We start from the raw sequence: 16036 nt of genomic DNA on the forward strand, positions 1-16036 counted from the left end.
CGGACGCGGGCGTGGGCGCGGGAGTTGGGAGGATTTTTCCCTCCCGCGCGAGGATAACCGTCAAATGAGGGTTGGGGTAGGTTTTGCTCCCTAATCCTTACTTTTCAGGGTTAGGGAGGGTTTAAGAGTTGGATCTTTAAATTTTTTTAAGGGTTTGAGGGTTAAGAGATTTTAGTTTACGCGATTTTTTACTCGTAAACTGTAAAAAACAGTTATTTATAAGAGTTTGAAGGTTGAGGGCTCTGATAGAGATGCTGTTACTGGCGGCCACTGAGGGATGGAAAGGAACAGACGTCACATCACGTACAAATCCACAAGAAGAAAAGAATGCCAGGAACTCTACTTCCAGATCACTTCACTATAAATACAGTCACGAAGCATTCGTGTTGCCTCACTCGAGCCACCGAAGCACACCCTAGCTTGCAGCCTCACTTGTCCTCGAGCACACGCCAGCAGAGGTTTCAGCCATGAGCAGCCGCCGTGTTGGCCTCCTCCTCCTCTCCCTTCTGGCCACCACCCTCTCGTACAGCGCGGATCCGCCGCCGGTGCACGACACCGACGGCAACGAGCTGCGCGCCGACGCGAACTACTACATCCTCCCGGCGAACCGCGCCCACGGCGGGGGGCTCACGATGGCGCCCGGCCACGGGCGCCGCTGCCCGCTCTTCGTCTCGCAGGAGGCCGACGGGCAGCGCGACGGCTTACCCGTGCGCATCGCCCCGCACGGCGGCGGCGCGCCGTCCGACAAGATCATCCGGCTGTCGACCGACGTCCGCATCTCCTTCCGCGCCTACACGACGTGCGTGCAGTCCACCGAGTGGCACATCGACAGCGAGCTGGTGTCGGGCCGCCGGCACGTGATCACCGGCCCGGTCAGGGACCCGAGCCCGAGCGGCAGGGAGAACGCCTTCCGCATCGAGAAGTACAGCGGCGCGGAGGTGCACGAGTACAAGCTCATGGCGTGCGGGGACTCGTGCCAGGACCTCGGCGTGTTCAGGGACCTCAAGGGCGGCGCGTGGTTCCTGGGCGCCACCGAGCCGTACCATGTCATCGTGTTCAAGAAGGCGCCTCCCGCCTGAGGTCCATGCGGCGTGATGGCGCGCGCCCGTAGCGTGCATGTGTGCATCTGAATAAGGCTGGCCGAAACAGTGTGCTGTTTTTGTCTCTCTTAGACAATAAGTGTGGTGATGTGCGGTCCCACTGCTTAGGTTGTTTTGTGAAAGAGTAAAATGCACTCCAGGTACTTGAACTTGCGCCGCGAGCTCGGTTTAGTCACTGTACTTAGAAATACGGTCATTACGGTAACTATGTACGATGGGACGTGATTATACGGTCACTGTTCACCGTATTGAACCGGTACGCCGCCGTTTTGACCAGTCCACGCTTGCCACGTAGGCGTGGGGGGATTACTTATTTGAACAGCAAATTTAGGAGGGTTTATGTGTAAAAATGCAGTCAGCTCGTTCCCCTCGCAATTCCCCTGTTATCCAAATCCCTAGTTTTGTTCCCCTCGCAGCGCTCGTCGCCGCCGCCCACCGCTCGCCATCGCCATCGCCCTGCGCTCGCCGCTGCCCATTGCCTTTGTCCTCGTCACCCGCCATGTCCAGCAGCAGTTCTGCCCGATCTGGACGCCGCGGGAGGACAGTGGTGGTGCCGCTCATCTCATGCCCTCCCTGCGGCTGCCAAGTGAGGTTCTACGTGTCCAACACGGAGGAGCATGAGGGATGGGTGTTCTACAGATGTGTGACCGTAAGCATCCTTGACCTGATTGACATCGGTGCTTGTTGGTTTTGAGTTTTGAGTTTGAGTTTGTGCAAAATTTCTGATTTTTCTTGGTTTTGAGCTTGTAGCAAGGATGTGTTTTCTGGCATTGGGAGAGGGAATACGTGGCCTACCTTGTAGATCATCGTTATCTTGTTGGGCATGAAGCTGTTGATGCAATTGGAGCAACAAAAGATAGGAGGGAACAGCTTGAGAGAGAAACAGAAGGAAGAAGAAGGGTTGCAGAGAGAAATGCATGTCAGAGGATAAGTATGCAGATGCAAGAACAGCCCGGAGCTAGCATGAACATCACGAGGGCAGAAGCTCGTGCACTTCTTAATTTAGGTGTGCAGATGATGTTACTGTTGAAACTGCTGCTTGGTGGTGTATTGGTGCTTGTTGTGCTATGTGTCATGCTGCTGTTGAAGAAATGAAACTGGTGCTGATGAAGAAATGAAGAAGTGTGGTAGCTTCAATTAGACCTAGTGGTACTAGTAGTTGATGAAGAAGTGTGGTACTAGTAGTAGACCTAGTGGTAGTTGATTAAGAAGTGAAATGTCAGTATGATGGCTGTAACAGTTGATGTATGAACCTTTTGTATGATGGTTTGTCTCTGAAGTTCAATAAATTGTTCTGTTGTATGAACTAAAATCAGTGTCAATTTTAGTAGTATGTAACTATGATGTCAAGTAAACTATTCTAAGTATGTCAGTATGAAGAAAATGATCCAAGTAAGATGTTCCAAGTAAAATGAACAAAAATGATCCAAATAAGATGATCCTGAAGTACATGTTTCAAAAGATGGCCAAATGATCATTGGTTTTTTAGATGGCCAAAAGATCACCATGAGCCTGAAGATGGCCAAATGACTAGTTCCTGAAGTACATGTTCCAAAAGACATAACTTGACAGAAAGCAAAATGAGTAGTTGCTGAAGATGCTATTTTACATAAGATGGCCAAAAGGACTAGTTGCATAACATTTCTAGCACTAGTCCCTGAAGATGTCAAAAATGCTTCCATTCTTCTCAAGCCCTGAGCTATGATGCTCCTCTTGAACTGTTCTATTTACCAGTTTTTTCTTTGCAGCAGCAGCTGCTTGTTTCTCTGCCAGCTTCTTTGCAGCTGCTGCTTGCCTGGCTTGTTCATTTTTTGCATGAGCTGCTTCTCTCTCTGCAAGCTTCTTTGTAGCAGCAGCCTGTTTCTGGGCTAACTTCTCAGCAGCTAGTTTCTCCTTTTGCTCTGCAGCAATTTGCCTATGTGTCTCTTGGATAATTTGCCTTGTCTCTGCAGCTGCCTGCTTTAGGATGGCCTGAACTTCTCTTCTCTGAGCAGCTGCCTCCTTCTTCCTTTCTGCTTCTTGTGCTTTCTTTTCTGCTAGCACATGCCTCTTCCTGGCAGCTTCTTCTGCTTTCTTCATTTCTGCTTCCCTTCTAGCTGCTAGAACAGCTTGCTTCTTGTCCTCCAGCTCCTTCTCTCTTTCTGTCTTCATGGCTAGCAGCTTCCTAGCAAGATCACCATGAGTGACTGTGCTGCTTGGCTGGGAGTGGTTGAGCATAGACTGTGCATTGACTAAGAATGCAGACTCTGGTACTGGTGTTTGTTGTATGATTCTTGGCAAAGGCCTCTGCACATGTAGTGAAAAAGTTTTAGTATTATGATTCTTGGCAAAGGCCTCTGCAGATGTCAAGAATACAGTAGTACCTGCTCAAGAATAGAGTCTATCATAAGATCATCCACTGGTGGGGCTCTCTGTGTTGATGCTTCCTCATTGTTCTAATCAGTATGGAAGGGACGTGATCAATACATTTGATATTAAAACAAGATATAGTCTATCATTAGCAAAACAAGAGATAAAATTCATACTATACCTGGGTTCTCACCGGTCCCTCTTCTTGCACATTAGTATTTGCATGTTGAACATTCTCTTGTGCTGCTTCTGCTTCAACTTGTCTCTTTGGAGGTGGTAGGCCAGCCTTAAGATATTTACAACCCTTTCTGTTGTGGTCTGGGTCACCACAGTAGGAGCAATGCATTATGACACCATGTCTGGACATTCTCTTCCCTCCATTACTGCATATGATCTCTTCTGGTGATTTCCTTCTACTCTTGCAAGGTCTTCCCACATGTTTTGTGTACTCTGGTGGCAATATTGTGGGGCCATTCATCTTCTCCCACTCTGTGATATCTTTGCAAGGATAAATTATGTTGCTGTAGGCCTTCTTGAACATTGCCACTGAGTAGCAATTATCCACCAATGTTATGGGGTCAACTCTCTCATTTCTGCAGCATGCAATGACATGTATACATGTGACTCCATTTTTTTGCCATCTCATGCAGCTGCAAGACTTGGTGTGTATGTCCACAATGTAGTCTGTTCCTCTATCACCTACTTGAAATACTCCATCTCCTGACTCATATACATAACAAGTGTTTGCTAGATCTTTGAGCTTCTCAACCATCTTCTTTATCTTAGGGCATGTAACTCCTTGCATCTTCTCACCCTCAAGTTGTTTGGTGTAATGCCTACTAGTCCACTGTTGTTTGATCCTCTCAAACATTGATAGGATTGGCAATTCTCTGGCTTCTAGGATATACCTGCAAGCAGGACACATGGGAAGGAAATCATTAGCATGTCAAACTAGGCACAAACTAGGAAGGAAATCAAGCACAAACTAGGAAGCACAAACTAGAAATCAAGCACAAACTAGCAGGACGCTTGGGAGAATGCAAAATGTCATCATGGCCCAGATAAATATCAAAGAAGTGATGGCCTATTGACAAGAATACCATCATTTGATCAGTATCTGCATCACTCCTAATCTGTCTCAAAGAATTTCTGGTGATGTCAAGGATGGGAATGCGGTAGTATGCTTTTATCCTTCCAGCCATCTCCCATCCTATCTCCTCTACCATATGCTCCACCATGATTGGAGACCATGTTAACCTATCAACTTGATCATACCACACTTCATGTCCATTGACATAACTTCTGTTGCTTCCTTGACCCATGAAAAAAACCCCATGATGAAATAGCACTGAAAATTTGTCACTGCGTGCTCCTGTTACAAAAAAGCACACAAATTGAGTACAACCACCAATAATTGTAACAAACTTGGCAAAAAATGAACCTTTTATGTGAACCTTAAACCCTACAACAAACCCCCAATTGTTCCTCCAAAACCCTAGCACACATTATGAACCCTACTACAGGAGCGAGTACACAATTTAGGACAAAGTATCTACATGGCAAACCGTGGCATCAAACCTATATTCCACTTTTCATGTGGAATCAAACCTATATTCCACTTTTCTAACCGTGGCAAAAAACCCACCTGAAACCCCCAAATCGATTAACAAAACCCTAGGTTTTCTTCCAATGCGGGCAACTTCAAGAGAAAACTTAGGCAAACTGAATCTAATCTGTACATAACTCGATTTGATGTCAAATAGACCAGAATTTTGGACTTACTGTAATCGGGGGCAGGGGCTCCATCGGGGCGACGAATTGCAGCCATGGCGGCGCCGCCTTGCCTTCCCCACGATCGCGAGACCCTCCTCCACGGCCGATCCTTCCAACCCGACACCGAAAATCGCCGCCGACCTCAACGCCGGCGATCAACTGTTCCTTCCTCGGCCGCGACAGGGGAGGGGAAGCGGAGAGACAGAGGAGGCGGAGAGACAGGGAAATGGAGAGGTGGGAGGGCTAGCAGAGATGGAATAGAAGACGGGAGGTTTTTTTTTAGAAATTGGTCACCGCTTCGCTTCTGCAAACGACACGTGGCGCGGGGGAGGGCGTGGACTGGTCAAAACGGCAGCGTACCGGTTCAATACGGTGAACAGTGACCGTATAATCACGTCCCATCGTACATAGTTACCGTAATGACCGTATTTCTAAGTACAGTGACCAAACCGAGCTCGCGGCGCAAGTTCAAGTACCTGCAGTGCATTTTACTCTTTGTGAAACGTGAGAAACTCTTTTCAAGATGCCCCTATGAGTCTCTCTGAGATACTCACCCGTGTGTCAAGCCTACAAGTTAAACTTTGGTGAACCGGTTTCACCAAGAAACATAATTAACCATCTAAGCTACTTTCAACTCGCCTCGTGACACGTGGCGAATCAACCTGTGGTTGAATGGTTAGAGAAACTGTGGTATTCCCAGCCCATCAGGATTCAATTCTTGGTGCTCGCATTTATTCCTGAAATTATTTCAAGATTCCCGGCTATGCACATTCAGTGGGAGGAGATGTTCCCGTCGACGGCGAGGTGCCTATGGTGACTTTATAATTTCAAGATGATATACCGGCCCAGTCTTTGAAAGATGCTTATAAGTGTACGTGTATGCATTCATAGGGGTGAATGTATATGTATGTATATGAGCATTTGCATCTATACTGTGTTTAAAAAAAACACGTGACACTTGAGAATTGAAAGGGCTACTTTTGGCAACCAAGTGGCCGGCTCAGCACGCATACAAATAAATGGTTAGATCTAGTTTAAATCATTTTGCCGAACTGTTAAAAGTGGGTTAGTTTCTTCAATTCTCACCCTTTTTCCTCCTTCTGCCCACAATATTGTTTAGTTTTACTAAATACTAAAGAACATATTTATATATTTGAGCAGAAGAGCGAATTTTCTACTCGCTTGAATGTTTGTGTTTGTGTTGATGAGATCTTCACAACAAGATCGATCTTTGATACTACCTCCGTTCCAACATTACAAACTTTGACCATGTTTGTAGACAAAAACATGTAAATTTAAAATACCAAATACATATCGGATACATCATCAGTTATATTTTCATTTTGTATATGTTTGTAATTGTGTGTGTCTATATATATATATATATATATATAGAGCATGGATTTGCTATTCACACTAGCTATAGTGATGGTTATCGGAACCGTTCATACGCTTTGAGATCCGCACATTCGGCTGGATAAGGTTCTGAATTTACGAATTATTGAATTTCACCAATGACCCAAGAGGAAAGGTCAACATGCACCTTTACGTAAGTGTAATACCAAGATGGCAAGCTAGTTTCTGACTTGTCAGGAGTTTTCAGATCAAAAGCTGTCAGCGCCTTTCGCACCCGGCAGTGGGCGCCAGTGTCTACTTCGGGCAAACATCTACATTGGCTGATTGTGGTCAATTACTAAAAGTTCTGAGCTTCGCTGTACTCGTGCAGGCATGAAAAACTTCTACTTTCGTCCAGCTCAATGAACATGGTTCGGCACTGTAAATTTAAACGCGGCTTGATGGACTCATTTCTTGCAACAGGAAAGCCCCGTTTAATGCTGCCGAAAGGGTGCACAGAGTAACTGTTGTCCTGCTGGCCCACCAGCCGTCCAACTGCGTGGACTCATTTCTTGCAACAGGAAAGCCCCGTTTACTGATCGGCGTTTCTTTTTGATTTTTCGATCTATGATCGGTTTGCGTCGCCCGCCGCTGTCATCGACCCCGCGCGTCTCTACTTCGACTTCGGCATCGACTACACCGGCGTCTTCACCGACCCGACGGCCTCGCGCGTCTGCCCGCCGGTTACCCCGACCCGACGGCCTCGCGTCATGCGGCGGCCTGCCGCCGTTCGCGCGTCGGCCCGCCCGTCGATCTACGCCGGCCGTCATCGCCCTGCTCCGACCGGGACTCCTGCATCACCCCGACCCGGCGGCCTCGCGTCATGCGGCGGCTAATCATAGCTGCCCTGCCGCCCGCCGTCGCCTACTTCATCTCGGACTCCGCCGCCACCCCGTCTCCATCGAGCGGCGTCACCGACCTCGCGCGCGATCGGCTTGATCACCCGCTCGCCGCCACGATCCGCCTCATCTACGCCGCGCGACCAACCTGGCCCGTTGGTTACGTGCGCTTTCATAGGTCCCGTGAAGATCGTCCCCGAGTTCAGCGCGTCTATCCACCGATCGAGCAACGGGCTGCTGCTGCATCACCCCGTCGGGCCGCAGCGGCGCCGCCACGTGGTTCTCCTCGCGGCTGCATTGACTTGTGCGTCGCCGTTGCGTCGCCCTACAGGTCGTAGTGCCGCGATACGCGGTCCCAGCCGCCGCCCCGTGGCCGTCCCCGCGGCTGCACCGACTCGCCCGCCGCCGTTGCGTCGCCCTTTCGGGCCGTAGCGCCACGGCCCGCGGTCCCCGCCGTCGCCCCGAGGTCTTCCCGCCGTCGTCCCGACCTGCCAGCCGCCACTACGTCGTCCCTTCGGGCCGTAGCATCGCGGCATGCGGTCCACTTCGCCGTCACCGCGCGCCGACCTCCCGTGGTATGCGCCGCGCCATCTTCCTTGGCGCGGGAACGCCATCGTCCGCGTCGGTCTTCGTCACGCTGTCAGGGTTCTTCGCCTACTTCAAGCATCGCCGCCGCACTCCTAACCTAGCCGCCGCCGCTGCTACCTTCGTAGCCTGCCGCCGCCCGTCCACCCCCTTCGTCTTCGTCCAAGCACCAGCCCGTCGCCAGCGTCGCCGTCATCTACCCCGACCACTTCGTCTACTCCGACCATCATTGGTGACATCGGCCCCGCGCCGATGGACGCTGCAATCGTCGTCGAGTTCTTCTCTGCTGGCCCCTCCGACTTCTCCGACATGGCGTACAGCTCGTGCTGGTCCCTCGTCTACGCATACCCGGTGCTGGCAACACCGATGTGTGCCTTCATCCACGACGTGTCCCCGCAGTAGGTAGCACATTGAATACGACCGCGTCTGGTAGTTGGCCGGCCGACATGTGGGGCCGGTGGACATCAAGGGGTATGTTAGAGATGCTCTAAGCATGTTAATGATTCCGTCCGTGGGCAGTGCATGCTAATGATTTGCCGAAAGGCGAGGAGATACGCAATACGATCCGTGTGCAGACGTCAGCGGAGAGACGTGGTGATGCAACAGGTGTTGCGGATGGCGACGGTTGTCGCTGTGTTAGTGGAGTTCGTGTGCTTGGATGCGCGGTCGCCGTGTTAATAAAACATGGCACACCGTGTAGGACGCAAAATGGAGAACAGTGCTGTGTCATGTGTGTTTGTAATCCGCTGCTTTACTTGCTATTTCGTGATTGTACCATGTGTGCCATGTTATCTGTCGTCTGGCGTTTTCCATTCTCCGGCTCTATTTTGTTGCGATGCTCTCAACCGTGCATGGCTCTGTACCATGTGAGATGAGCGGCGTGTGCACGGTTTCTTTACTTTCTTTCCCTATTGCTTCACATCGTCTCTTTAGAATTAACAGCTTATTCCTGAGCCCATAGCACCGCCTGTGTCCGAAAGGACCAGACACACACACACGACCATGAGATACGGACTCCAAGTGATTTTTTGGGCAAACAACCTGGATTCCATTAACTCAAGTGGCCAGAGGCCACACAACAGATACAACACGGGGTACACCGTACAGCACAAGATACAACGTAGTAGAAAGGAACACCCCTAGACCACGTGTCCATATACTCACACAGGAGAAAGACACGCGAAAGGACACGTATCACTAGAAAGAACACATGCATTCACGTGTTCATATGAAGCTTCACCAAGGTGCCCACGCGTCCGAGCGCATACTCCAACATCGGCCAGAGGTAGACAAGCCGTCACGGACGAAGCTCCGCCACTGGCAAGAAGGAGCAGTCACCAGACCAAATACCTCCAAGAACGCCGCAAGAACCGGAGCTGGAGGAATAGAGCACCAACAACGCTGGAGATCTTGAGGAAGCCCATGCGTTGTCATGCGATATCTCCACTGCCCCATCACATAGGGAAGATTAACAAGCGACAATGGAGGAAGAAAAGCCCCTAGATCAGGCAAATGAACACCTAAACTGAGAAAGGGCAACACCAATTACCCAATGGCTGGAGCACCAGTTCCAGGAACCACATTGTGGGCCTCCAAAGATGGAGGTTGAAGAGGAATTTGGTGGATGAGTAACCAAGGACACAAGAGGAGCCCGCCCTGCACCGACGCAGATGGAAAGGGAGAAGCACGTCGCCGACGCAATGAAGCTGCAACAAAGGAAGAAGAAAAACATGTGCAAGCTTCAAGCTAACCTGCCCTATCTCGCAGGCGACCAAGATTAAAAAGCAAGCTCGCCGGACAGGATAAAGAAGAAAAGGCACCGACGAGTTGCAGAAGTAATGGATGCAGGGAAGCAAAAAAGACGGAAGAAAAATACTAGAGGCCCGAGCTCTTGAAGGGGGAAAACAGAGCTCGAAGAGTAGTCGGGACCAACCATCCTGAATCTACCTTTCCCATTTGCCCATCCATCTCCATGATGACACTCGGACAAGGAAGGGGAGGAAGAGAGGAAGGAAGATCCAAGAAGGAAGGAAGAAGGCCACCAATCTCGCCACCATGGTCATACTTGCAACTGCAAGAAGGAAGAAGGCCGAGCTAAGATCTTGTTTACTGGGAGTAGAAAGAGGCATATAATATACATAGAGGGTAGGCCGGACCTCTCTCCCTCACCTCTCCAGTAGCCGGAACCGCCGGAGACAAGAGAGAAAGAGGCCGGAAGGGGATGAAGTGAGTGAGTTTTGACAGGCAGGAGACCTCGATGGGTAAACATGCTACTAGGCAGGAGACCACGATGGGTCACGTCGCCCGGTTCCGTGAATGTGGACCACCGGTTCTTTGCTAATCGTATTTCGGTTTGAATTGGTTTTTGAATATTCTTCATGGCTAACACACATCCTTCCTCCATGTCATGTCGCCCGGTTCCGTGAATGTGGAACACCGGTTCTTTGCTAATCGTGTTTCAGTTTGAATTGATTTTTGAAGATTCTTCATTGTGAACCTACCTCCTTCCCCTGTCACATCGCCCAGTTCTGTGGATGTGAAACACCGGTTCTTTGCAAATCGTATTTCAGTTTGAATTATAGTTTCACCTCCTCCCTCCATGTCATGTCGCTCGGTTCCGTGGATGTGAAACGCCGGTTCTTTGAAAATCGCATTTCAATTTGAAGTGTAGTTTATGAAGGTTCTTCATGGCGAACCCACCTCCTCCTTTCATGTCACGTCGCTCGGTTCCGTAGATGTGGAATGCCGTTTCTTTGCAAATCGTATTTTAGTTGGAAGTGTAGTTTTTGAAGGTTCTTCATGGCGAACCCACCTCGTCTCTCCGTGTCAAGTCGCCCGATTTCGTGGATGTGGAACACCAGTTCTTTGCAAATTGTATTTCAGTTTGAATTCGTTTTTGAAGGTTCTTCATTGTGGACCCAGCTCCTCCCGTGGTGCCATGTCGCCCGGTTCCGTGGTTGCGGAACACCGGTTCTTTGCAAATCGTATTTCAGTTTGAGTCGTAGTTTTTTAAGGTTCTTCATGGCAAACACACCTCCTCCCTCCGTGTCACGTCGCCCGGTTGCGTGGATGTGGAATGCTGGTTCTTTGCAAAACGTATTTCAGTTTGAAGTGTAGTTTTTGAAGGTTCTTCATGGCGAACCCACCTCCTCCCTCTGTGTCAGGTCGCCCGGTTCTATGGATGTGGAACACCGGTTCTTTGCAAATTGTGTTTCAGTTTGAATTGTTGTTTTTGAAGATTCTTCATGGCGAACACACCTCCTCCCTCCGTGTTACGTCGTGCGGCTCCGTGGATGTGGAAGCCGGTTCTTTGCAAATCGTATTTCAGTTCGAAGTGTAGTTTTTGAAGGTTCTTCATGGCGAACCCACCTCATTCCTCTGTGTCATGTCGCCCCGGTTCCGTGGATGTGGAACACTGGTTCTTTGCAATTCGTATTTAAGTTAAGAGTGTAGTTTTTGAAGGTCCTTCATGGCGAACCCACTCCTCACCCTGGGTCACGTCGCCCGGTTCCATGGTTGTGGAACGCCGGTTCTTTGGAAATCGTACTTTAGTTTGAATAGGTTTTTGAAGGTCCTTCATTGCGAACCCACCTCCTCCCGCCGTGTCACGTTGCCCGGTTTGGATGTGGAACACCGGTTCTTTGCAAATCATACTTCAGTTTGAATCGTAGTTTTTGAAGGTTCTTCATGGCGAACACACATCCTCCCTCCGTGTCACGCCGCCCGGTTCCGTGGATGTGGAATGCCGGTTCTTTGCAAATCGCATCTCAGTTCGAAGTGTAGTTTCTGAAGGCTCTTCATGGCGAACCCACCTCCTCCCTTCATGTCACGTTGTCCGGTTCCGTAGATGTGGAACACCGGTTCCTTGCAAATGTATTTCAGTTCGAAATGCCAACCCTGTCAAAGCATCCTAGAGAAAGAGAGAGAGAGAGAGAGAGAGGGGTTATATGGTTTGTGTGTTGAGTGTTGACCTATGACAAAAGACAACATAAACTAGACCTCGGTGTCAAAATTCCACTCTTCATGAAAAGAAAAACTTATCTAAGGGCGACACGCCTCCGGAGCAATCTCCAGGCCAATCGTAGACCCGCTATCCGCGCGGTCAAGGGCGGCATGCCTCCACATCCGTTTAAAAACTTGAGACACTTATTTTGTGACGGAGGGAGTACAAAATAATTACTATAGTGAGCTTTCTGGGTTTTGTAATCTGCGCCATAGATTACGGTAACTCTCCACTCTAAGAGCATCTTCAGCCACACCCCCAACAGCACCCCAAGGCCCTTTTTTATTGCCGGCGTGAAAAAAATGGCCCGGTCGCGCACCTAGAAGCCCATTTTTCACTGGTTATGGCCGAATTTGCCGCCGGCGGACCCAGGCCCAACCCGACGCGCTGGGGGCGCCCGGGAGAGCCGGGGGAAATGTTTTGGCGTGAAATCTTTGTGGGCCTGCCGAGTCAGCGATTAGGCGCGGTCGTTGTCCTCATTGTCTCATTTTCCCGCGGGTAATCAATGCGAGGGCTGCCGCCGGTCAGGCCTTCCACTGATTCCTCATGGGCGGCGTAGTGAAGGCACGCCGACGCGCGTCCCACCCCGTCCCGCCATGTGTACACACGGCTGTCGTTCACTCGCCGCCGTCCCTTGTCGGTGGCTGCACACTCCCTCGTGTCACAGCCCCTCTCGCCCTCTCGCCGCCGACACCCCTCTTCCCTGACGCCCCTCTCCCCTTTCCCGGCCGACGACCATGGCCGAGCGCTACCCCGGTGACAGAGCGACAGCCAATGGCTTCGGCTGCCGCCACCTACACGAGGACGAGGCCCGTCTACTCTGCGAGGTGGACTACCCGGCGCCACCGGACATGTGGGTGCCGGATTCATGGAGGCTGAGCGTCGGCAGAGTCCCGGTGCTGCCGCCGCCCTCTGGAGCTGACCGACATGCGAAGATCGCGCGCATCAGATCGCCATCTCCCGCCTCGTCAAGCCATCAGATCGGGCGGCGCACGCGCGGCGGCGCAATCGTCATCAACGAGGGTGGCGCCCCTTCTCCTTCGGCCTCCATCTCCCGCCTCGTCAAGCCAAAGACCGAGCTGACGCCCCTCCCCATGAAGAAGGGGCACGAGGCCATGGCCGCCGACGAGGAGAGCGGCCTCAAATGGGCGCAGGACGACTACATCCAGTAGGAGATGGAGCGCCAGCGCCGCGCCCTAGAGGAGATCGCCGCCCGGCGCGGCGGCCGCGAGGAGGTGCCCGGGCCGTCCAACCCAGTCCGCCACGGTGACGCAGGGCAGGGGTGCCGCAAGGATGGCGGCTAGGGCGGCGACGATGACGACGACGGTGGCGGCTACACCAACTTCTACAGGCTCCTTGGCATGTAGAAGGCTCAAGGCGGCGCGGCAACGGCGTAGTAGTTTTATTTTGTTTTTAAATTATGTTTTCAATTTTGTACAAATATCAATGAAATCGTCTAGTTTGACCGAATTTGTGTCGTGTTTGGCCGAAATTTACAGAGTTTAGTTTTTTTTTAAAGGCGTCCAGGGCGACCTTGAGGCGGCGGTTCGAAAACCGACCGTCCCACGCTGATTTTATTGCCGACTCATCCCCAGGCGGTGGTATTTCAAGTTCTGGAGAGCCGAATGGTTGGAGATGCTCTAAGATATTGTAAGATGCAAATTAGATCGGCTGGCCAAGAGCACACGGGCAACTGTTATATTGGTAGTGGTAGTAACTCCATACATGCCCAGCCTAGGAAACTTTTGCTGGCCGTTTTATTTTATGCACCTGATGTTGCGTGTGCGTGTGCGTGTGCGTGTGGACCCTCGTCTGGTGGCACAAACACAAGGCAGTGCAGTATGCATGCTGCTTGTCAAGGGGTGTTGTCCCGTGATCGTAGCTAGACGGCAGATGCTTGGTCAACATACTTGAATTATGCGAATAGACATGTCCTGACTGGCATCCGTCAGCACACCTGCGCCCTCTTTCCTTTGTGCGGGTGAGATCGGGAAGAAGAAGCAAGCGTCAACCACTTGTTGCCCTGATGTTACTCACGGGCCTGCCTCTTCACACTATGGCCGGCGCAGGCTGGGACCTGTTCACGGGTGTTTAATGGAGCATATCACGTGACGATGCACAACAAACAACAATGTATGGGAGGGGGCGACAAGAATGCCACGCATGAAGCGGTATGGTGAATAGGGTGCTATCGAATCCCTGCGAAGGCACATCCAACACAAGTGTTGAATGACAAAAAAGCAAGGCGTCACTGAAAAAAAAATAGCGCCAAGATTCAAACCTTTACCGAACAGTTCTCCAGAACCTTTTGCCTATGACGCATGTGGTCCTCTCTGCTGCACTGCAGCTGCGACAACCTAGTGCCTGCGCGGTCCTGCCTGCCGGTCCACCTTCTGCTATAAGAGGAAAACATCAACAAATGAGAAAACCAGGAAAAAGCAAATGAGGTAAGAGGAGGGACCAGATCCCAACAGCAACGAGCGCTCGTGATTGCATCCACACTGGCGTAGTTTTATAGGTTTGCTTTTTCATATATATATATATATATAGAGAGAGAGAGAGAGAGAGGATGGATTTGCTATCAACAGTAACTAGGGTGGTGGCTATCAGAACCGTTAGACGCATCAGGATTCGCACCATTGGCTGGATAAGGTTCCGATTTGTTGATTTATTGAATTTCGCATGACCAGAGTGGAAGTCTGAGCTCTAGCTTTATGCACACAATATCCAGAAATGGCAGCCTATTGTCTGTGTTTTCAGACTCTCGGTCAGGGGAAGGTTGCAGAAAACTTTTGTAGATGATGGGCATCGCCAGTGTGCCATTCAGGCAACTAAATAAGTAGTTTGTTTGGTTGTAACATTACTAAAGGTTCCAACCGTGGCATACTAATTTGGGGATGTAAACCCTGCCACTTGCACCGTGCATTAGATAAGGCCCGGCACCATTTCCCATCCGTGCATGAGCTAGAACTTTGTAATTGAAAGCCATGTACTCCTATGTTCGAACGGAAATGAGGCTGAGATAACGCCATGAGCACCTCATTCTCCGTACAAAATAATGCCAACCCGCTGTTTGATGTTGTTTTGCGAGTGTTAAGTCATCTAGGAATTGTGCAAGAATCCCATGTTTATTTTTCACCTGAGAGTCAAGTTGCATATGTTAATTCATCTGGTCATCTAGTTGATAAAACAGCGAGCTTGAGAACGACGCTTCATTCTCTTTGATCCAATTTCAAACCGGTGTGGATGAAGAGCAACTCAGGTAAGAGTACAATGCAATCTACAGTATTAGTTAATCAGTTCTTGTACTCCCTTCGGTCATTTTTACTCTGCATATAAGAATTGTCTGAAGTCAAACTTTACAAAGTTTAACCATATTTATATAAAAAATATCATCATCTACCATGATAAAGTTATACAACATGAAACTTTAAGTCATGACGCATCTACTAGTATTGATTTCACATTATGAATGTTGGTGTTTTTTTCTATAAAGTTGGTCAAACTTTATGAGGCTTGACTTCAGACAAATCTAATATGCGAACTAAAAAGGACCGGAGGGAGTAACATCTTCACGTTGCACCTCGATCAAATTGCGGGGGCCATACCATTGGCCTGGTTGTGTTCTTCCTTCGCCAGACCTCGACTCCGTGACACCCTCTCTGGCAGGGTAACCAATCCATTCTTGGTCTGATCCAGAAGTTATATCATCAATCCTCTCCGTAGGAACAATCATGAATCATTAATCTTTGGCTGTCTTCAACCTACTTATCTTAAATCGATAGTGGATGCCAATGGTCTGCCTGGCTTTCGTAGGAATAGCTGCGCCGACTATAGCTGCCGTGTGGTGGACGACGAGTGACAGCTGCCGTTTTTCGCGAAATTTTGAGATTCCTTATGATTTTAAGTTAATTTTGAAAATCGTGTGGCGGACGACGAGTGACAGCGGCTGTTTTTCGCGAAATTTTTACAAACCGCTGGTCGGAATGATT

General features: G+C 50.0%; 1 protein-coding gene and 1 long non-coding RNA gene across 2 annotated transcripts; one reads left to right on the top strand and one right to left on the bottom strand.

The window, feature by feature from the left end:
* The first annotated feature begins 381 nt into the window (after positions 1-381).
* On the top strand, positions 382-1251 carry LOC119359713 (endogenous alpha-amylase/subtilisin inhibitor-like). The gene has a single exon (XM_037625817.1). The coding sequence runs from the start codon at positions 468-470 to the stop codon at positions 1077-1079; it is 612 nt and encodes a 203-aa protein (XP_037481714.1). The 5' UTR covers positions 382-467; the 3' UTR covers positions 1080-1251.
* A 7814-nt stretch (positions 1252-9065) lies between these two features.
* On the bottom strand, positions 9066-10283 carry LOC119355803. Its single transcript, XR_005171690.1, has 2 exons — positions 10211-10283; positions 9066-10112 (listed from the first exon to the last, which is right to left on the bottom strand). It is a non-coding gene; the product is annotated as an uncharacterized LOC119355803 (long non-coding RNA).
* Between the last annotated feature and the right edge of the window lie 5753 nt (positions 10284-16036).

This window comes from Triticum dicoccoides, chromosome 2A (genome assembly GCF_002162155.2).
Source record: "Triticum dicoccoides isolate Atlit2015 ecotype Zavitan chromosome 2A, WEW_v2.0, whole genome shotgun sequence".
NCBI classification, from domain to species: Eukaryota; Viridiplantae; Streptophyta; class Magnoliopsida; order Poales; family Poaceae; genus Triticum; species Triticum dicoccoides.